Below are 21,151 nucleotides of genomic sequence, written 5' to 3'. Positions count from 1 at the left end.
TGTGTATAATATCAACATATATTGACTGGCTATATTGACTTTGGGATGGATATATCTATGCAACATATGTCTATAATATAAGCATACATAAATAAACATACGTACATATATATCTGTATGGCCTTCACATATGTCTGTCTAGGAAACTGTCCCAAATTCTAAAAGGTTTCACATATAATTTCATTTATAATTTTTGTGTTTTTTTCTTTTTTTACATTTTTTTTATATGTGCATATTTTTCCTATCTGGAAATTCAGTATATGCACATATAAGATTACATTTGCGAAACTTAACTTATAGTCCAAAAACAAAATGAGCTATGCAGTTCCAAATTAACCAAAGATTTTAAAAGCTATGTTGTTGAGGATCTGCAAATAAAGACAAAGAAGAAGAAGTAATAAATTATATATATTTTTTAATTATTTAATAGATATACTACAAAAGAGTGTTATCTGATCCTATTCCAGTATCTTAGAGTAACTAATTTGACTGAGAGGAAATTTGGGTTTTATTCTTTTTTTTAACTTTTGTGTCGAGCCACCAGTTGGCGGCAGTAATGAGCCAATTCATTGTTTGACAACCGCCTATAAACGCCGAAGAAGAAGAAGCGGAAGCCACAATAAACTCCAGTCTGGTGAAGATGAGATGAGATGTGTTCCTTGAACTGAACAAAATCTTTAAGAGTCAGAACAGGGCAGAGAAATCGTGTTTCAGATGAAAAGGAGACACCTGCCAGCTCCATGGATCTACTGCAGCTCTCTGCTTTCAGTTCGCGTCCGGAATAGGTCCAAGTGAAGCTAGCTAGCAGCCATCCTGTCGGGCTAACGGTCACCCAGCCTCTCTGTTTCACCACAAGGAGGGAGACGTTCATCAAATAACGACTCATTCAACCTAAAGGTCAGAATTAAAAAGGTAAGACTCACTCATTACCTCTAAAGCCTCTCACCTGTGCCGCATCACAGTGTTAGCTCGATGAGAGGACACACCAGACTCCATTCAAAACTCCCTCAAGTTTAAATCGCTCTCAGTGTAAAACAACATATGTGAAGCTACCGCGATGAATGTGTTATCTGCCCCTGATGTGTGGCTGTATAACCAGTGCCTCTTGATTTGACCATATTTAGCCTGTTTCTAGAAATGTAATGCTACCAGGAAAACCATTTTCTGTAATAGAGCTAAACATTTAATCGAAATATTATCGAAATTGCAATATGGCCAAGTGCAATACCTGAATCCCAGCAGCTGCAATTTTCTGATAAAAGTGAAATATGTCACAACATACATTTGTAAATGTAGTATAAATCCATTGTGGTGCTACAGAGATGCCCTCGCCTACAAATTATATTCCACAGATGTAAGGGAACATGCTTCATTGTAAAATAAATTTCAGTGACAATGAAATGCAAAAGTTCCAACTCCCACTAAAAACACATCTCATATCGCAATTGCAATATCTGTCAAAGTAATTTCAATATTTTTCAGTGTTATATAAATATTAATATCAACTTTATAACAACAAATGTTCCCTCTCTGCTGTCAGACTTGGTTGTGAGGCTCCACCTGTCCTCCATGGCTTCGTCAGAGGTCAGCATGCAGGAGATGAGCGAGGTTGTGATCGTCACCATACCAGAGAGCGTGGGCGAGGACCTCCCCCCTGGGGTGGAGGAGGACAAGGCAGTGCTGATGACTGCGGAGCTGACCTCTCAGCCAGGGTAAGGCGTACACACTGCACACACAGCTGAGTGGTCATCAGCACACTCACTGAGTTTCTGAGGAGAACGTCCTGTTGTCCTGTTTGTGAAGTTGAACACTGTGTGGTTCTTCCAGGGAGGACGTCCTCACTGTAGCACCAGTGGAAGCACAACCTGAGTCCAGCAGCTTGGATTCACTGTCAAAGGAAGACGCTGTTATTGGTAATGTGACCTGCAGGACTTTATTAGACTTTGTAAAATGTGGCAGACAGACATATATATCCACTGTTTCCAAGGTCAGGGTCACGTTTTTGTGAAATAAACAAAGTACAACAACAGACATCTGTGACTGAGGAGGAGCAGGATGGTTGTTTGATCTCCAGCTCCAGGTCTTCTTTTCCTCAGCAAGACACTGAACCTCGAAATAGATCGTGATGGTTCGACAAGTACCTTACAGTTAGCTTGCTGCTATCAGTGTGTGAGTGTGAATGAGAGGCTGTGAAGCGCTTTGAGTAAAGGTTTTATATAAATGCAGTCATGAGGAAATAAAATCATGTATCTGTATCTGCCAAATGAGTAAATGTAAATGTCTGAGCATTTCTAATTCTGCATGTGAAACAATGGGTCTCAGTTTACTGATGTTTCAGTCACTCTGGTATCTATGATGCAGATAACATGATAATCTTTATAATGTAAATGTAACAGCTTCAGCTTGTGAAGATACTGACTCTGTGTTTCTGTCTCTGTCTCTGCAGTGAAGTTAACGGAGGAGGTGGGCGGGGAAGCTGATGTCTACTACCCAATCACCTGTGGAGACGTCAAAGCTACGCTGGTGTGGAAGAAGTTTGTCTGTCCTGGGATCAATGTGAAGTGTGTCCAGGTAGAGCTGACACACCACAGCCTGTATAACATCTGATTTCTGAGCAGATTAAAGCTGACAGAGGTGAAGTTCAGGATGAAGTGGATCATTAAAAGCTCACAACTGTTTCTTTTCCTCTCTGATAAGTTCAAAGAGCAGCTCATCAGCCCCAAGGAGTTTGTGTGTTTAGCTGGGAAATCCACTCTGAAGGACTGGAAGAGAGCCATCCGCCTCAACGGCACCATGCTCAGGTCTGGATTCATACACTGACAGTGAATTTCCTCTGACTTCATATTATTAGATACAAACCCCAAAACCTTAGTTTGATTTCATGCTTCATGTAAAGTTAAGCATCCAGGAGAAAGTGAGGTTCATCACCAGTTTACAGTCCTGGGGTCCAGGACTTCTCAGCCAGTCCTGGACTCTTTTGAACTGTTGTGGAGATTAGTAACATTTAAATACGCTTGGATCATTCTGCAGAATTTTATGCAGGAATTTGACAAAATCCAAACGCTCACAAATAATCCAAAAATAGAATGAATTTGTGTTGATTCTTGTGATTTTGAAGGTGATGCATTGGTAATTTAACTCATCCATGAACGAGTATCTTTGCTTTTTATTTCAAATCTTTCAAAGTAAAAGTTTTTAGTGGAGTGTAGATAAAGAGTCTTGATAATTCTGTCTCAGGACTCCAGTTGTGCTGAGAGCAGTGGCTTCAAATGAACATTTATAAATGTGGAAGTCACCGGCTGCTGAGACAGAACCAGAGCTGAGTCCATAGACCCACCTGTGGCTCTTTGCTGTAATTAAAACAAAATCATGACTCTCGACTGTCTGACTCCTCAACACTGACCCAGAAGCAAAGCGAAAGTCAACAGGCTAATATGTCAACACTAGTACTTTACATTCTGATAGCCGAGTGCTTAGAGCGCACAACACATGGGGCTATAATGCACTGAGCAGTGAGTCCCCACTTCGACTCCAAGCCGGCCGGACTCTGCTCTCTTTTCCTGTTTCTCTTCAGTGTCCTATAGAATAAACTTTAGATAATAGGATTTTTGAAAGAAGAACTAGCTCAATAGTTTTCGAATAAATGCAGCGTTTTTACCTCATAAACAACAGAACTCTCTCTCAGTAATTCAGAGCTGGAGATGTGAAGAATCTCCCAGAGCTACAGAGAAGCCGACAAACTGTGGTGAAATGGCTCCAAAGCTGCAGCAGCTGCCACATCTAAATAAATAAAATTCACTACTAAAGCAAACCTGTGTATGTTTCTAATAACGATGGCCACTGCTGTCACAAGTGACACTTATGACACAAAGGTTAAAGATGGACGCTGACATGTGGTGTTGTAATGGTTCAGGAATAAATATGTTTACAAACCTTTGGCTCCAGAAGCTGCTGGTCACATCAGACCAGGCAAAACTGTTTGTATCTGATGTAACTTGTCAATGATCCACTAGAAATATGTACCAGCTAGTTTAGGCTGTTTATCCGGTCAGACCAGGGTTGCTGTGGTAGTCAGTGTTACCGGTGTTACACAGTGTTCAGAAACACACCAGTTACATAACTCACCCAATGGCCTCACCGTCTTTTTTTTCATGTTTTTCATTGACATTAAACCCATTTGGTTCATTTACATGTTGACTGGTATTTTTAAAATACTTGTATCAATATCCACAGTCATAAGCTGAAAGTGTCTCCGTGCAGCGGCAGAGAGTCCGATCACAGAGTGGTGGAGTCTGATCATGTGATCGGACAAACGCACGTCAGCAGAGTTGTGTAGATGACTTATGTTGTGTGTCAGTGGCCCCATGACTCCAGGTCTTCCTTCTCAGTGGCTGATGTGCAGTTGACAGATGACGCCTCAGGGTGGCACTGCTCCATCACACCTGGTTGTCAGTAAACACAGGTTGTCTATCCAGATGTTGTCTATCCAGACGTTGTGTATCAAGCTTCCTCACATTTCATTTGACAGGAAGATCATGGACTCAGGTGAACTGGACTTCTACCAGCACACAAAGGTCTGCTCCAACACCTGCCGCAGCACCAAGATCGACCTGGTGGGAACCAAAGTGTCCATCAGCAGTGAGCAGTCGGCTGACCTGGTCCCCGCCACCCCCTCGTCAGCAGACTGTGAGTCACACATCCTCAGCCATCGCACGGCTCAGGGTCACACTGGTGTGTTGGATGATAGAGCTGCACCCACAACATTAATGATTCAAATGGAGTCGAGAGTCGGAGTTCATGTCGTCATGTTTCTGCTGTCAGTGTCCAGTGAGGGTGGAGCTGATGTCGGAGGGAAGGCAGAGCAGCTGCAGTGCTGAATGCTAAATGAATCCTGAACCTGATCCTGATCCAGATCCAGATCCAGATCCAGATCACTTCTTATAGCATCAGCTCTGTCAGTAAAGAAGGAAACACTGCTCACTGGCAGCAGCATCATGTTCCACTGTTAACAAACAGCTTCACATCAGGTTTCACTCCCTGTCTGCCTCAGAAACACATTCTGCTCCTGTCATGATGAGGATGAGGATGAGGAGGATGATGATGATGATGATGATGCACCATGACACATAGACCTGACACCTATAGTGACACAGTGAGATCAGACCAAAGCAGACTGAATATAATCTGGACCTGACTCAGACTCAGACAATGTGGAACAAAATAACACTGCAGGATTACAAATAACACAATCTACTGCCCCAGTGCATGCTGGGTAGCAAATACATCACGTAAGTTAAATCACATGATCAGCACTGAGCCAATCACATGAATGCTGATCATTGTTTTAACTCTCTGCTCATTAATCTGAAAACAACATGTCAGTCTGGATCAGGTAGGAACTGAACCAGGGAATCTTCTGATCCAGGACCAGAGTCTGTGTCCCAGGTCCCAGGTCCCAGGTCCCAGGAACAGGAAACAGGTTTTAGTGATGTGGTTTAGTGAGTGTTGTTTACTGTTTGTGTTGCAGTGAATGGAGCCGCAGCCTCGTTTCCTGAGGCGATGGAGGAAACTTCAGAGTGGGTCACAGCCATCGGAGGTGATTAACCTGCACACACACACAGTGCTGTGGACTTAACTGATCGGGTACTGATACTCTTTATGGTGTGTGTGTGCGCGTACAGAGGACTCTGTGGTGTTCTGGCGGGCAGTGAAGGAGGCGGGGCTGCTGGACGAGGTGGTGGAGGACTTCCAGAAGCAGCTGCAGGATGTGCTGAAGGGGCTGCAGGAGAGAGTGTGTGACCCTCCACTACAGGTCAAAGGTTAGAGCCGCACATAGTCGGGGTTGGTCAGGCACAACAAAAAACACACACCAACACACAAACGCAGCCAAACATCCAGTTGAAGCTCTGAAACTGTTTTTCTCTGGAAGAACAACAGCCTCCACTGCTCAGGCTGCCTTTAAAATGCAAGGCTTCTGTTTGTTGGTCCCTAATTAAGGACCAGGAAGTCAAAGGTGTAAACAACAACATTAACGAGCCATTTCAGTGAGTGAGCATTCAAATAGCAGAGCCTCTGAACTGGCAGCCATCTTTAATTATTAATTCCACCTGTCAACGCGTACCTTTAATTAATTCAGAGTCATCACTACACCAGTAGATTATGAGTCTGCACAGACGTGGATGTGAACTTTAACGTGACTGGTGGAGGGGGGGGGGGGGGGGGGGGGGGGTTCTCCCCAACACCTGGAGACAGGTTTGATATAAACCCAGCGTGTCTGACACGGCTGCGACCCACTGAACACCAAGTGTGGTTTGTTCTTTCAGATGCAGTTTTGCTCAACAATATCGTGCAGAACTTCGGGATGTTGGACCTGGTGAAGAAGGTTCTGGCCAGTCATAAGAGTCAGATGGACCGTTACAGAGAGCAGTACACCCGCAGCCTCGCTGGTCAGTATGAGTCTTCATCAGAGTCTTCATCAGAGCTCCCACGCTCTCTCGTGACATGTGTCTGTCCTTACTGATGACGTCTTCTTCTGCAGCTCTGGAGCAGCAGTGTGACGAGCACAGGAAGCGAGCCAAGGAGCTGAAGAGCAAATCCCAGCACCTCAACAACGTCCTGATGACCCTCACCCCGGTCCCCGTGCCCCCCCCTCCCAAACGCCCCCGACTGACCCGCACCGTCTCCGGCCCGGCTACAGTCAGCGCTACTCCCACCCAGATCACTCTGCCTCTGAACCAGCTGACCAGCCTGCCACTGGGCAAGGTGCTGACTGTGGCAGGAGGCCCGGCCGGCGCCAACCTGGGCAGCTACACCCTCCTGACCTCCGCGCTGTCTGGGTCGGAGCTGGTGGCCGACTCCTCTAACCTGACCGTGCTGTCCACAGCAGCGGGTCAGGAGGGCACGGCCGGCGCCGGCGGGTCCGCGGCCTCCACGGCCTTCGTTAAGGTGGTCGGCTCTCAGTTCCAGCTGGTGACGCTGCCGGCCGCGCTGCAGGGCTTGGCCACCACACAGAGCGCCACCGTCCAACATCAGGTTGGCAGCATCAGCGTGGTGGACGCCACGGCAACCATTGATGATTCACAAGAGAAACACCAGGCCGATGGCGATGATGAAGGTCAGCCAGAGGAGGTTAAAGAGGAGGACGAGACACAGTCGGCTGAGCAGCAGTGAGACACAGCTGGTCCCTCCCCCGGCTCCAGGTTCACTTCATCATTTGAACACTTCCTGTGACGCTGAGGCCTCGTCCACGTTCTGACGTTTACTCATCATGTCGTCATGTAGCACAGGAGCTTCCTGCTGGACGTCCTGACACCGTCCAGATAACCACGTGTGTGTGAGAGCGGGATCTGGTGTCAGAGTGTGTGTCAGTCGTGGTTTTCTTGTAAATATGTATTTGTACAAAATGTATTTGATACAGTGGTTTGTTCCATGTGGAGCTTTGTTCAGTTTGGTAATAAAAGCTCAGTTTTTGAGAACAGAGTGAATTAGTGAATTATTACATGTTGTAAATATGAGTTAGTGTAACTGACGCACACACAGAGAAACTGAGACACAGTGTCGTCACAGTGATGATCTTAACTCAAGGTTCACTTACTCGCTTTTTCCTGGATCTCCCTGTCTTCATCGGATGGAGTTTACTCAGTTGTCATGGATGTGTGTCAGATGTGTCGGCAGAATAAAAGAGCAGTAATTTACACTAACTGTTGTTTCCCCTTCAGACGCTGACCGTCGAGCTCATGTGAAAATCAGTGGAGACGTATCGAGGCCTTAGTTCAGTTCACACTCTACCTTCAGATACCACTGAAAATTATCACTTAATCAAATTAACACCTGCTAATTGCCACACAGTGGAGCTGGGGCCTTCGGGGCCCCGGAGTGTTTGGTCAGAGTTTTTGAGTGACTCCACTCGGCCACAAGATGGCACAATGATCTTAATGTTCAGTGACTCACTGGTTCATTAAGATGCTTCAGGTTTGTGTGTCTGTTGTGTTGAACTGTTTTGGATCGTGGGGAAATGAGGGATCTGTGACTGAAGATTTTGGTCAACGGTTCATTTAAGCTTCACAGGATCAAAGTGTCAAACTGAAGTGGATTTGTATGATTATTATTATTAAATGTGAAAAACTAAAACCAAACCATATTCCTTTAAATAATTCAGACAGTGAAAGGTTAGACTTGTGTTTGAATAGTTTTGGTGGCTGGTGCAACGTTTTTTAATTTTAATGTTTTACTTCAAACTCATTTAAGATAAAAAGCATTTGTTGGTTATAGAATAAGAAACATTCAGGATTAATGTGGCACAGATAAAAACCTACTGTGCATCTAATTATACCCGAACTCACCGCAGCTTTGTACAGATGGTTATCACATAGTATAGATTCTTATTAGTTAACCTTACTTAGAGAAAGCGTGCAAACGGATTGTCTTAAGGAATTAAGTAAAGTGGAATAGAAATTTGATGTTGAACTAAACAAATGCTTATTTAGTGCAGTAACCAAAAGAAGAATAATTGAGGATTTACTTCAGATGTGCTTTTGACTTGGTGCAGACACTCAGAATTACTATTTCAAACAGCTAAATCATTTCTCCTGCAGGCTACACTCAGAATATGAACCAAATGTGGGATAAAAGAGTAAAATATATTTAAAGTGTCGCTCAGTGCACATGACGTAATAATAAAATAAATTCAACTTTATCATGAAAATATAAAATTGCCCAAATTCTGAATGGAGTTTGGCACAGTGGGGCGGGACACAGTGAGGCTAAAATCAGTCGTTTTTCCTTTGAACTTTGGCACAAACAGGAAGTGATTTTATTCATGGTTTTATTAAACAAGCATCCTTTATTGAAAGACAGACGATGACGCCATCAACACACAGAAGGCAACTGAGAAGGCTACAAGCAGATCGGCAGGCATATGACACTTTCTGGATAAATGTTGGCATCTCAAGTGAACCAGTTCCCTCCAGCTCCTCTGTCTCAGCAGGGTTCGTCTATAGGCTCAGCTCATCGTAGGAGTAATACGGCTCCTCCACTGAGCGCACAGAGATTTTGAAGTGGCGGCGCAGAAAGCCTCCGTACCGCTTGTCCCACTTCATGTTGTTCAACTTTGGTCGGATCCTCCTCATGAAGCCTCCGTAGCGCTTCTGCAGCTCCTCCGGCTCCTGGCTCTCCTGCTCCGCCGAGCTACTCCTCTTTGACTTGGGGCCGAATTTGCGTAAAAAGCCGCCGTAACGTTTAGCGTAAGTGTGGAGCGTCTGGTCCTCCGGCGCGTCCGCGTCTCTCTCCTCCAGCTTCTTCAGCAGGTCCTCGTATTTCTTGGGCAGCGCCACGGCTTTCAGGATGTAGTTTTCGCGCCACGGCGAGGTGAAGATCTTGTTCTTCTTCTTGTCGATCCTCTTGATGAAGCCGCCGTAGCGTTTGACCAGGTCCGCCTGCTGGCTCTCCTCCTCCTCCGCGGCTTCGTCCTGGCTGAAGTCCGCCAGCCCCGGAGCCCGGCCGCAGCTCTGCAGCTGCGCCTCGCACTCCTGCCCGCAGGACTGCAGGACACAGAGAGGAGAGTGAAACAAGCTCAGCACAGAGGAGCTACACAAGGCAGCCTCACGCTTCTGATCACTGAGTTCATATCTGAGGGTTCTGCCTCAGTTTGAGACCATCACTCCTCACACTTCTCCCTCAGCAGCTTTAAAGTGCCGCCATCACACCAGCAGCTTCATCGCTCTCTAGAGAGAAGATTTAACACTAAGATGTGAAGTTTTTAACCCATATTCTCGATGCAGCCCTTTGTGGCACATTCACTCTGTATTCAGCCAGATATATGTAGACAGTCCAAGTTATAGAAATAAAGAAACATGAAGTTGATCACCACGTAGAAGTCAGAGGTCTTCCTAGTTCTACTTTAGGCTTCTGCTCTCTGGTTTTAACATAAAAAGCAAAAGCACAACAGAAACCTAATAACCCCCCCAACCAGCGGCAGTTATCCACCCCCACCCCCACCCCCACCCCCCCACCATGGGTTTGAGCTCCGTGTGAACTCGGTCTTACCAGGCTGCTGAAGGCGGCGTCGGGACTGAGGATTTGCTGCGCGCATTTCTGACACTGTGAAGAGCAATCTGTGTGGATGGAGGGCGGCAGGCTCAGCATCAGCACCAGGACATACCACTCCATTCTTCACCAGATCCCTGACACACACACACACACACACACACACACACACACACACGAGACGAGGCTCAGAGTTGAACCGCTCTGGTTTGAGGATTCATTGTCTAGAAATTCATGACACAACTCGACCTGATGTAAATGACTTGAAATGATTCTTAAACCAGCCTCAGGTGAGACAGCTCATGAGAACACATCTGTCTCACCGTGTGGACCTGTGCGCTGTGCGTAATGACGCGCAGGCGCCGAGTCCTTCTATCACCACTTCGTTATTTAAACCGAGCAGAGAAACATTACATGTGGACTAAGTTCCACTTTCACAAAGACAGTAAAGAGTAAAGTTAAGAGTCGGTACCTCGGGAGTTGGACAGATACTTCCAGCCGTGTTAAGACTCTCAGAGGCGCATCTACCACCAGATGGAACCTCGCTGTCCGCTCCGACAGTTGCTCCTGCGCGGCTCGTCGCTCTTCTTTTTATCGCCGGAGACTCGTCCGTGTCACCGCGGCGCATCAGAGCGGCTCCTGTGAACGGACCAATGGGAGGGAAACACACTGCGTAAATAACCCACCGCCTCCCGCTTCAGGAGCTTTAACAACGCCCACACAGGGAGGGTATAGGAGAGGCAGCGCAGATCATCACCACCACCACCACCACCATCATCATCATCATCATCATCATCATCATTCCATCTCTGGGGGCCCGGATCAAACCCTGCAAATCACACACTGAGCAACAAGAGAGAAAGAAAAATCACTTTGACCCAAACAAACATGATGCGTCACACTTCATCTAAAGGTCCAGTGGGTTTGGGGAACATGAACTGGATCACTGTGGTGTCTGCAGGGCCGTGTTCAGTTTGTCCTCGCACTATTTTTAGGACCCTCACTCTCACCTGTAGCAGCCAGAAACCAGACAGCGCTGAGCTGATCCACAAATTCACCAAGAAACAACAATGAAGCGGAGAAGTTCTCAGTCTGTGCATCAGCATCACAGTTTGAAGCTTGCTGACTGGATATTTCTCAACCTATAAGTACAACACTGACATTATCACCTTATAAGTCTACATGACAAACGTATTATAAACCTGCAGACATTCATGTGGAGTAGTATCCACCTGATGGATCTCAGTCCAGTGTTCCCGCTCTGTGTTTGGTCTCCAGCAGCTCCTGAAGGAAACATCTGGTTCCTCAGCTGCTCTCTGACTGTGTCTGTCTGCTGCTGGAAACAGGCCGATGGGAGAACGGAGGCTGAGCAGTGAAGTTACGGGCTGTGAAACAACAAATCTGCAGGTTGTGCAGCAACATTTTAATTATTTAATCTCAGCGAACCTACACCCACTGTATGTCAGCGTTACATTCACGTGGCCCCTGTGGTCGGTGGGCATCTGTGCACATACCTCCAGGTTGCTTTGTGTATGAGCCAGAGCTCAGTGTTGTACAGTGGGAGGATCCGATGAAATGATCCACACAAGACAATTCAGCCTCAGCACATTTCATGGTCGAAGCCTTTAGAGTCTCAAGGGCGAACCAGGGTTATACTGCGGGGCCCTCTTCCCTTTGTTTTTGGGGACGAATGCAGAGAAACCTTGGGCTGAGTGCAGCAACAACATACAACCCACTGGTGCAGACCACAGACCGTTGCTTCTTTTTCCAAACAACAGGTCTCTTTGTTTGCTGATGTGGTTTATTATGGATATTTGATTCTAATCATTTCAGATTCACGTTTTTAAATTCACATTCATCACCTAAGGATAAAATCAACCTGTGTAACTACCATGACAACTGTGTTCAACATTTCCTCACTTACACTGTTCCTGTGCTGTACTCAGGGGGCCGGCACCTTCTAAAAGTAAAATATATCTTTTCAACACAAACAATTCTCCCTCGGTCTAAATGTGATTTTCACACTGTTGATGGGGCTTAAACACCAGGGTTCACTCACAGCACATTCAGTCTGTCAGCCGCTACAGGCCCTTGGTCTTCAGCAGGACAGCTCCACAGCTACCGGCCAGAAATCTGCTGCGGATGTTCTTGGTCTCCAGAGGATGAATCCTAATGTTTTTAAACATAAACTGTGAGAAAATTAAGTTGAACTTATACTCCACAGAGGATGGACCCTTCCTGTCTCTCACCATTAAAATGTCGACTTTGTAGACCAGGGAAACATGGACACGTGGACATGATTCTATAAGAATTGTTGTGGACATACTGTACACGGCCCCCAGAGAGTGGATCTCAGCTCTCCAGGAACCAGTTTGTTGAGGACCAACATGTTAAACCTTCATCTCTCAGGCCGTCAGTGCAGATTAACACAGATAAACGAGTAAAGACCAACATTTCATATTCTGTCATTCTGTCAGGTTTTATTACTTGTTACGATAAAAAAGCTGTAAAGGTTTAGTTTTATTCCTTTGCTGCACACATCACATCATACAGCGAGATGTTAAAGGTTCAGTGTGGCTGCTGCGCCGCACCATCTCCAAACACAGTGAACGTTCAGTAAGGAAGATTTGTTGCTGCTGTTCTAGTTTTTCCGTCCCTTAACTTTCTCACACCGTTGAAATCCCAACATCCTCAGTTTTGATGTCATCAGACTGAACCAATCATCCTTCTCCCCTGAGCCTGTCACTTCCTGGTGGCTGGTCGTTACAGAGAATTGCATTTCTGTCTGTTCATCTTTCAAACCTTTTCATTTTATTGCACAACCCACGTCCTCCTCGTCTCCACCTTGACCTCCTGGACTTTTGAGGAGTCTCACCTGAGAGTTTCCACCATCCACCCGCTGGCTCTGCTCTTCAGGTAACCTGTCACTGGGCCCAGTGCATGAAGATGCTGCTTATTTTCCTCTGTTGCTACCTCAGTAAATATTATTACGTATTGATTCTTATACTGATAATGTTGTGAAGTCAGTGTGAAGCCAGGTAAACCCGCCTGTGGTTCTGCTACTGTACAGTTCTTTCTACCCGCAGACAGAAGTCTTTATGACATTTGTTTCCTGTTTTTAAAACTCTTTATTTCTACAGTCCTCAGCCGAGGTCATTATGAAGCGTCTCTATTTTAACTGGTGCAGCTTTTACAGCTCCGGTCACATGATGGTACTCGGCCAGTCACTGCAACTAGAGTCAGTGAGATGGGACAAGACAAGAGACAATCGTCGACGATTGTGTGTGCAGAGAAGCTATGATAAGTTATCGATTTAGCAAGATGGACTGTTTTTTTTAAAAGGAACAAATAAATAAAACAGTTCAGAGATGTCGTCTTTTTTCCCAAAATATTCTTCGAAATCTGGCACTGACATTACCCACAATGCAACCTGACTGCCAACACTTAGGACGGAGATTCACAGAGAGTCTCTGTGAACTTTCTCTGAGTTAAACCAGACCAGTATCTTCCCCTGATATAAAACAAGGTCTGAGAGTCTAAACATCTATAAACAGGTCGAACAGAGCCGAACATTATTAGACTTTAAGAAACAAGAGGAGATTCTTCTACAACATCAGATATTCTGAGCACAGAGACAGCAGAGCCACGACATCCGAGCCCACAAACTAACTCCTGTGGATCTGTAATGGAATTATATCATAGACCATAATAGTTTCTATGGTTACCATGGCGTACTTTTTCACCTGCATCTGGCCAGCTTTACTTTTTGGGGGATTTTTCTCTGGATTTTCTTTCTTTGCCTTTTTCCTGATACGAAGATAAAGCTGCAGTTTTTCGACTGACATGTCATCCTGACTGAGAAGATGCAGCTGAACAGACTGGACTGATTCCTTGTCAACAGTTGTTGTTTGCCTGTGAGGAAGAGGAATAATGGTCATGTACAGTGTTCACCTATAGCTAAAGACCCTGAAACAGCTCTATTCAGACATCCCACAATAGTGGAAAAAGCCACAACACACAGTCCTGGTTCATAGCATGGTAATTGCCAAGAGATACAGTGTGAAACAGTGGATCTGACTCATTTTGAGACCTGGTTGAGAGAACTGATGTCCTGCATGTAGAGAGGCTGAGGTACGAACTGTCCAAAGATCCTCTTGAGTTCCTCAGCACATGGAATCTGGTGCTATATCGTATCAATAAGAACCAATCGATCGATCCCCTCTGAATCACACATCCTTGTACCTTTTTTCAGTGCAAACAGTGAAGATGTGGAACTACTACTGAGAATGGTACGGGAGCTGAGAAAAGCCATACTCACAAATATGTTTTTATCCCATTATCTCGAGATAACAAAGCTCGTTATCCAGAGATAACGCGGTATTTTTTGTTTTCTCGAGATAATGGGATAATATCTCGAGAAAACAAAAAATACCTCGTGTAAGAGAGTTTTGTTATGTCCCGTTATCTCAAGAAAACAAAAAATCATTCTCTCCTGATAATATCTTGTTATCTTGAGATAATGGGATAAAAATATATTTGCAAATATGGCCTTAATTATTCTGTTATCTTGACATAACAAAACAGCTTTTTCTTAAGATTATGGGATAATATCTTGAGAAAACAAAAATCATTTTCTCCTGATAATATGTCATTATTTTGAGAATATTTTATATATGTATTAAGTATGGCTTTTCTTGGCTTCTTAGAACAATGCCCTAATTTTATGGTGGCATTTTATGTCCTGATTATCAAGTCACCAATAGAGCGCTGGCAGGAAATGAGGGGAAAGATGTGGGGGATCCCATAAAGACAAAGGTCTCCAGCCAGGCCTCACCACAGATGGACTCCTGGGTTCAGGTCTGGGCTTTGACATAATGTTTGGAGGGTTCAGCTTCGGTCTCATCAGACCAGAGTCTTGTTCCTCCTGTTTCTTTAAATGCTGTTAGTCAAACTCCAGCAGACCTTCATGTGTCTTTAACTCACGGGGTCTTCTGTCTTATCTCTCCACCATGAAGACCTGATTGAGCAGCTGAGATAGTCGTCCTTCCTGCAGGTTCTCCATCTCTGCAGAGGCTTTGTTGCAGTGACTGTTGGGGTCTTGGTCTCCTCCCTGACCAAGAGTCTTCTTGCCTGGTTACTGGAAGAGTCCTGGTGCTTCCAAACTCCTGAACACTCAAAGCTTCAGAATTGGTTTTGTACCTTTGCGCTGATCTATGTCTCACCACAGTTTTATCACAGGTCTATCATGTAGGTTCCTCGACCTACATGGTTTGGTTTTTGTCCTGACATGGTGTGAACTGTGGGACCTGATATACACAAGTGTGTGGATTTCTACTCTGTCCAATTAATTCAATTTGCCACAGGTGGTCTCCTTTTTAAAAAAAAATATAATAATTATTTATGAAAGCATACACATGACCACAATGTGGACTTTTGTAAATAAGAGATTTAAGTTTTGATTTGTAAAAAAAATTCTATTAACATGTTTTCACTTTGTCACGATGGGTGATTAAGTGTAGACTGATTCAAACATAATGACATATGCAAGAAATGACGGGGTCTGAGCACTTTCTGAAGTCAACACTGTATTAACCCAGAATGTAAGTAACCTGAAGACACTGGAGGGGGGGCTCTCTCATACAGTGACTAAAATAACATTTACTGAGTTAGAACTGGTTTCACTGAGATTTGAATAATGTAATGTACAACTCTTTGTTGTATGGAAGCAGTTGTGTTGAAATTGTGATACTTTAGACAAAAAAAAATAAAAATCTATGAAAAAAGAAATAAGGGGTGTCACAGGCTTGTTGCTGCCGTATGCGTTCAGTACATACAGTACACAGTGACTATTTCTCATCATATTTAAATATGATGAAGATGCTGTGTTGTATGTTAATAATATTCTCTGTGTTCCTCTCTGAGGGCTCAACCGTTAAGTGTCTGAGCTTCATGTTATCTCTTTCTAACCTTCAATTATTGATGTGTTAGTCAAATTGGACTTCATGTATGGTTTGTCATCTTCACTGGTAGTGTTAGCAACACACCCCCACCAGTGTAGTTTTTAAAGGCGATGCTATTTTTGTTCTAAAAATGGCCTAAAACACTGACCTTGATTCACAGTGTGAATCAGGTTCCAAACAAAAGCCCACATTTGTTTACTTAGTTCTCTTTTCTTGTGCTGCGAGCTGTGAAGTGTGAATCTGTAACCTGGAGTGAATCTACCTGGAGTTCACTGACAGCTGATGTATGAACCTGGTTCATTCTGTAGACCCAAGTTTAGTTTAGTGCAGTCTGAAACGTATCATGGTGTGATTTAAAAAAAACATTTTGTAAATTCAAAGCTGCACTAATTAATATTTTTTCATGAACAATGGATGAACTAACTATGTGCAATGTGAAAAGTGTTGCTCGTGGTGATGAGCAGAGAAAACTATCACCAACTCTGTAGCTTTAACCTCCTTTAGCTCATTCTTTTGGATTTCTGCGTCACAACTCGACTGTTTTGGTTCAGTCTCACCGTTTTCACTGACCTCGCTTCCAGCTAACATTAGAGAAACAAATCTGATAAACTAATTCTTCCTCTATTTTACTCCAGAGAACCACTTCCAGTTTTCTCTTTATAAATAGAAAATGAAGAAATACTACATAAACCATAAAATAATATGTGTAAATAAAAAATGATTAGTATTACATGCAGAATATCAAGATATCTAGATTTAAATTCAATGACAAAATTTTTTATACAGGGTGTCAATACATACATATAAAAATGGTGAATGTAAAATATCAGCCAACAACAAATGATACTGTTGTCATTTGAATAACAAGACTGGAGTAATGACAAATAACATGGCACGTACACATACATCATTTATTGGTATGTTTTGCTTTTAGGCTGCTTTAAACTGTGATCGACTATACATGTAAATATAATGTGGGATTTTTCATTTATAAGAACAGAAACAAAATTCTGTTTCTTATGTGGATTTGTAAATAGTCATTTTTTTCATGTTAGCATAACAACTTTAAAAAGAAAATTGTTTTGTCAGTGTTGTGTTCAGGTCATTTTTTAATTAACGTAAATTACATCAATAATAAAAATAGATATGTTGAAATTCAGATTTTATAAAGAATGAAATTAAATCAAATACAGGTGAAATCAAATGTGTAAATTCAAGTATTAAAAATAAAAAAAATAAATCAAATTAACAATAGAAATCAATTAAATTGAAATCAAATGAAAAATATCTGGATTGTAGTGTAAAGTAACTAAATTACATAAAATTCAAGCTAAATTGAAAATTAAAAATTAAATGAAATCAAAACTGAAATCAAATTGAATTGAAAATGACATTGAATTAATTTTGAAGATTGACAAATAATTCTGCACTGAAAACATTTTCCAGAGTCACAGTGACGGAGAGTTCTGCAAACTATCCTGATATAATTATCAGTGGATTTTTCCAAAACGTACATGTGATCACGTTCATTACCTGCAGCAGCGGAACTTTTCGTGCTAAAATTCTTTGTGAATTTCTCTTGGACGAAACACTTCAGAGTCCTAAAGTTTGTCCTTGTGTTTCTGCTCTTAACTCTGCTTTCAGCCTTGTTGTTTTCTGAATACAACCCCTGGTTTATCACAACACATTCAAATGTTTTTTTTAATGGTTCTACAGTCTGACTATAATCGATTTTTGAATAGATTTTTGAGATTTCACTTGTATTTTTAACAAGGTAGAAAAGCCTTTGAATCAGCACGACAATAACTTCGATCACATTTTCTGTTTCATCCCATCATTAGTCATAATCGTTGAAGTTGACTGACAACTTAATGTTTTTTTTCCTCTTGACACAAAGTGTAATCAGACACAGCCAATATCGCCTGTCAGACAAAAATCGACAAGTGTTTTGAAACAGAAAACTGAAATTACTGCAGGAACATCTACATCACCGACCAAATACCGTTTCTTCACCCAAACTCTACAAATAACATTCAGCACAGAAAAATACTTTCCTGTATCACAACTTTCATAATCATCAATCAAAATAAATCTGCAGGGATGGAGGACATGTTTCTTTAAGACTGCAGTCCTTTAATCACTGAATCAGTCTGTATTCATCTCATTTAAATCACATGCTATGCTCCTAACTCCCTCCTCCTCAGAGACACCATTAGAGAGACATAAGATACCAGACTGTAATCATGCACATAGGGATCACTGACTGTCAGATGGACCAATGTAAATATATGGCTATAGTGGTAATACTCATTGTTATTAGTCTGAGACTATATGTTTGTCTTTGTCTTCTTGTTGCTTCCTCTTTCTTTGTTGTAGCGAGAAGATACGTGACACCGAGGTTATGATTACTGGGTGGTTTAGTAGTAAAAATAGACTGTGTGAAAAATCCACTAATGAAACTGAGAATAACCTCAGAAGAACTGTGGAGTAAATTTGTAGGATGATTAAAAAAAAAAAAAGTGTTTTGTTTGTTTAATTTGTACACAAAGAAAATGAGGTTTTAGGAGAAGTTACTTGATTTTAAATAACCACATTCTGACACAGTGACTTTATATCTTCTGATATTCTACATGTTTCTCATTATCAACAGATCCCATGTGCAGACCCAAATCAACACTGTCTCCTGCCACCACGTACTGTGTGTGTATTAGAGCCTGGTATAATCTAACCCTCTGCACCACAGTTTATGACACAGTGAAGAGGAAGAGCTCGGAGCAGCAACCACCTGAAACAGCAGCTTCCGCTCCAGCAAACCAAATAAGACACTGATGTTTCTGCTCACCTCCTGAAGGACAAGGCTGCGTTTGTTTCTGCTGTTTTTTCAATAAATGATTAATCCACTCCTTAGGCTTTTCACATACACTCACTCACACACACACACACACACACACACACACACACACACACACACACACACACACACACACACACACACACACACACACACACACACACACACACACACAAGCTTGACCGATACAGTATTTGAGGCAATGCCGATATCTTTTTATTGACTCTACCAACTGTGGATCTTCTACATGTCATTAAAACTGAACCTCCTCTACGTCAACAATATGTCACATCCCCCGACACATTTCAAACACACTTCCGTCCCCCTCACCACAGTTCAAATGAGAGGAGAGTTGATAAAAAAGATGATATTTTCCTCTGAGTCCTTGTGAATTATTACAGAGCAGTGAGCTTCACGAGCAGCAGCAGGAGGTGGTGCAGACATGACACAGGGCTGAAAAAGTCTCTCCTCTTTCACTTCACTGAGAGCCTGACCACGGTCTGACCATGAGAAGTGTGAAAAAACAGAGCCAGTTGGTTGGACACAGCCACTTCAATCCAAAGTCATGGTTGAATCAACACAACATCAGACTCTCACACAGGAGACTGCTGTCTGTTTCCTGTTTCTAGTCGATGTTTATCATGGCCAGCGACCACAGCCGCGGCTCAACGTGTCGCTCTTGAGGACGTGGACGAACAAAAAACATTTTGTCATTTGGAGGACGTGGTAACGAGATGATGAGGGAGAGAGAGAGAGAGAGAGAGAGAGAGAGAGAGAGAGAGAGTTGGGGAACAACATGCAGCAAACTGTTCTGATTCCTGGTTGTCACCTGACCCCAGCTGGACGTCTCAGCTTCCTGTCTGGTGTCGCCGTGTCACAGCAGCTGGTTTCCATCTGGAGAAGCTCTGATCAGCATCACTGCAGTTCAGCACACCTTGGGTGCCTTGTTGTCATCGTTCTGATGCCGATCTTGCTCCAACCATCTGGGCGCAAATAAAATAAAGGATTGAAACACACCGTCAGCCTGGTTGTTAAGGAGGAAGGCGAAGGTCAGACAAACAAAACAACAAGTCACCCAAACTGTGTAAATCAGCTGAGTGGCTTCTCGCCTTGACCCCTGTGTTCACTGCAGCTGTGCAGTGACGGATCATAAGTGAGATTCTGGAGAACGGTGTTACCTTAATAAAGGTCTGAACTCTGCTTGTGACGCTGCATCATGAATGATGCTCAGACTCAGGGGTCGGGCCGAGGTTCCTCCACGGAGCAGCCTTCATGTGTCGGATCAACGAGGCCACAGAGAGTACGACATTTATTTCAGATCATAAGAGGAGGTGACCACATCTTAGCACATCCATGGTGAGAAATTAGCATCTCTCTTTCCTCACCACCTCAATAGCAAATCACATGAATTATATTATGTGTCATCTCTTCGTAAGCTCTAATGGCTACTGTAACAAAGACAGCCTGGTTACGCTGGCTCACCATCACTAATATACTGGTTTGGCAAATGTTTAAACTACTGTTAAACCACAGGAGGAAAATTCGGTGGACTGGCATTTGATTTCCTCAGACCGGCTCTCACAGTTAATAAAAATGATTAGGACAGTCGTGCTCTCTCAATAACAAGAGTCTGCAGGGAGCTAGCAGCTCCACGAGGCTGCAGTGTGACAAATTACATTTTTGACCTGATTAAAAAACATTGGATCACCACAGCCTGTAGTCTGCATCCTCCGGGGATCCACAGAAGGCTGCACAAAATTTCATGAAACTTCATTAGCAATGTGCAATGAATCTTGGGACAGGTTGGGCCACGAAGGATCTGCCGGTTGGAAGAAAGACATTTCTCGGCTGCATTTGAAGGAGCCTTTGAAACGGGACAGCCAAGTCATGTGACGCAATCAGTCTTCAAATTCACGAAGTGCACGCAGCTTCGACGTCCCTGGACTTTCTTCCCGTCCCCAACTCTGTCTGCTCACCTGTTTTTCATTTGTAATCACCTGAGCTTCCCCGCCCACTGACACACCTGCTCCCAGTTTCCTCGTCATCCCAGTCGCTGTTTAAACCTGCCTCTCTCCAGCTCCTGGTCATTTCCTCTGGCTTTGTGACCTGTCCCTGCTCCTCTACCTGTTGATTCACCTGTTTTCTTTTATTAAAGCTCCCTCGTTGTAGCTTCCTGTGTTGTGAGTCTGTGTTCGGCTCCTTCCTGCCTCTGCTGCAGACTCATATTGTTTGCTGCTTGTTTGGATGAATACAGCAACGAAGAAAATGCAATCTTCTCATCTGACTCTGACGACTC

At 43.5% G+C, this 21,151-nt stretch overlaps 2 protein-coding genes and 2 long non-coding RNA genes across 6 annotated transcripts; 2 read left to right on the top strand and 2 right to left on the bottom strand.

The window, feature by feature from the left end:
* Window positions 1–586: 586 nt before the first annotated feature.
* Window positions 587–7,479, top strand: gmeb2 (glucocorticoid modulatory element binding protein 2). Of its 2 annotated transcripts, none has more exons than XM_071475104.1 (10): window positions 587–897; window positions 1,541–1,712; window positions 1,828–1,913; window positions 2,447–2,571; window positions 2,698–2,801; window positions 4,529–4,686; window positions 5,528–5,596; window positions 5,682–5,819; window positions 6,324–6,446; window positions 6,539–7,479. In XM_071475104.1, the coding sequence occupies exons 2-10, from the start codon at window positions 1,570–1,572 to the stop codon at window positions 7,168–7,170; spliced, it is 1,578 nt and encodes a 525-aa protein (XP_071331205.1). In that variant the 5' UTR covers window positions 587–897; window positions 1,541–1,569; the 3' UTR covers window positions 7,171–7,479. The 2 variants fall into 2 exon arrangements, with proteins under 2 accessions (XP_071331205.1, XP_071331204.1); XM_071475103.1 differs by having other exon boundaries at window positions 587–912.
* Window positions 7,480–8,804: 1,325 nt separating this feature from the next.
* Window positions 8,805–11,438, bottom strand: pdyn (prodynorphin). Of its 2 annotated transcripts, none has more exons than XM_071474981.1 (4): window positions 11,247–11,438; window positions 10,517–10,683; window positions 10,045–10,181; window positions 8,805–9,539 (listed from the first exon to the last, which is right to left on the bottom strand). In XM_071474981.1, the coding sequence occupies exons 3-4, from the start codon at window positions 10,165–10,167 to the stop codon at window positions 8,994–8,996; spliced, it is 669 nt and encodes a 222-aa protein (XP_071331082.1). In that variant the 5' UTR covers window positions 10,168–10,181; window positions 10,517–10,683; window positions 11,247–11,438; the 3' UTR covers window positions 8,805–8,993. The 2 variants fall into 2 exon arrangements, with proteins under 2 accessions (XP_071331082.1, XP_071331083.1); XM_071474982.1 differs by having other exon boundaries at window positions 11,277–11,438.
* A 3,246-nt stretch (window positions 11,439–14,684) lies between these two features.
* Window positions 14,685–19,543, top strand: LOC139619998 (uncharacterized). Its single transcript, XR_011690715.1, has 2 exons — window positions 14,685–15,644; window positions 18,655–19,543. It is a non-coding gene; the product is annotated as an uncharacterized lncRNA (long non-coding RNA).
* LOC139619909 (uncharacterized) lies at window positions 17,203–20,902 on the bottom strand. The gene is made up of 3 exons (XR_011690684.1): window positions 20,564–20,902; window positions 20,034–20,123; window positions 17,203–19,838 (listed from the first exon to the last, which is right to left on the bottom strand). It is a non-coding gene; the product is annotated as an uncharacterized lncRNA (long non-coding RNA).
* Between the last annotated feature and the right edge of the window lie 249 nt (window positions 20,903–21,151).

This window comes from Trachinotus anak, unplaced genomic scaffold (assembly GCF_046630095.1).
Source record: "Trachinotus anak isolate AG129_WGS33_773 ecotype Australia unplaced genomic scaffold, CSIRO_AGI_Tana_v1 ptg000004l, whole genome shotgun sequence".
NCBI lineage: Eukaryota > Metazoa > Chordata > Actinopteri > Carangiformes > Carangidae > Trachinotus > Trachinotus anak.
Note: the sequence above shows the minus strand (reverse complement) of the source record. Positions and strands in the feature narration are given on the sequence as shown.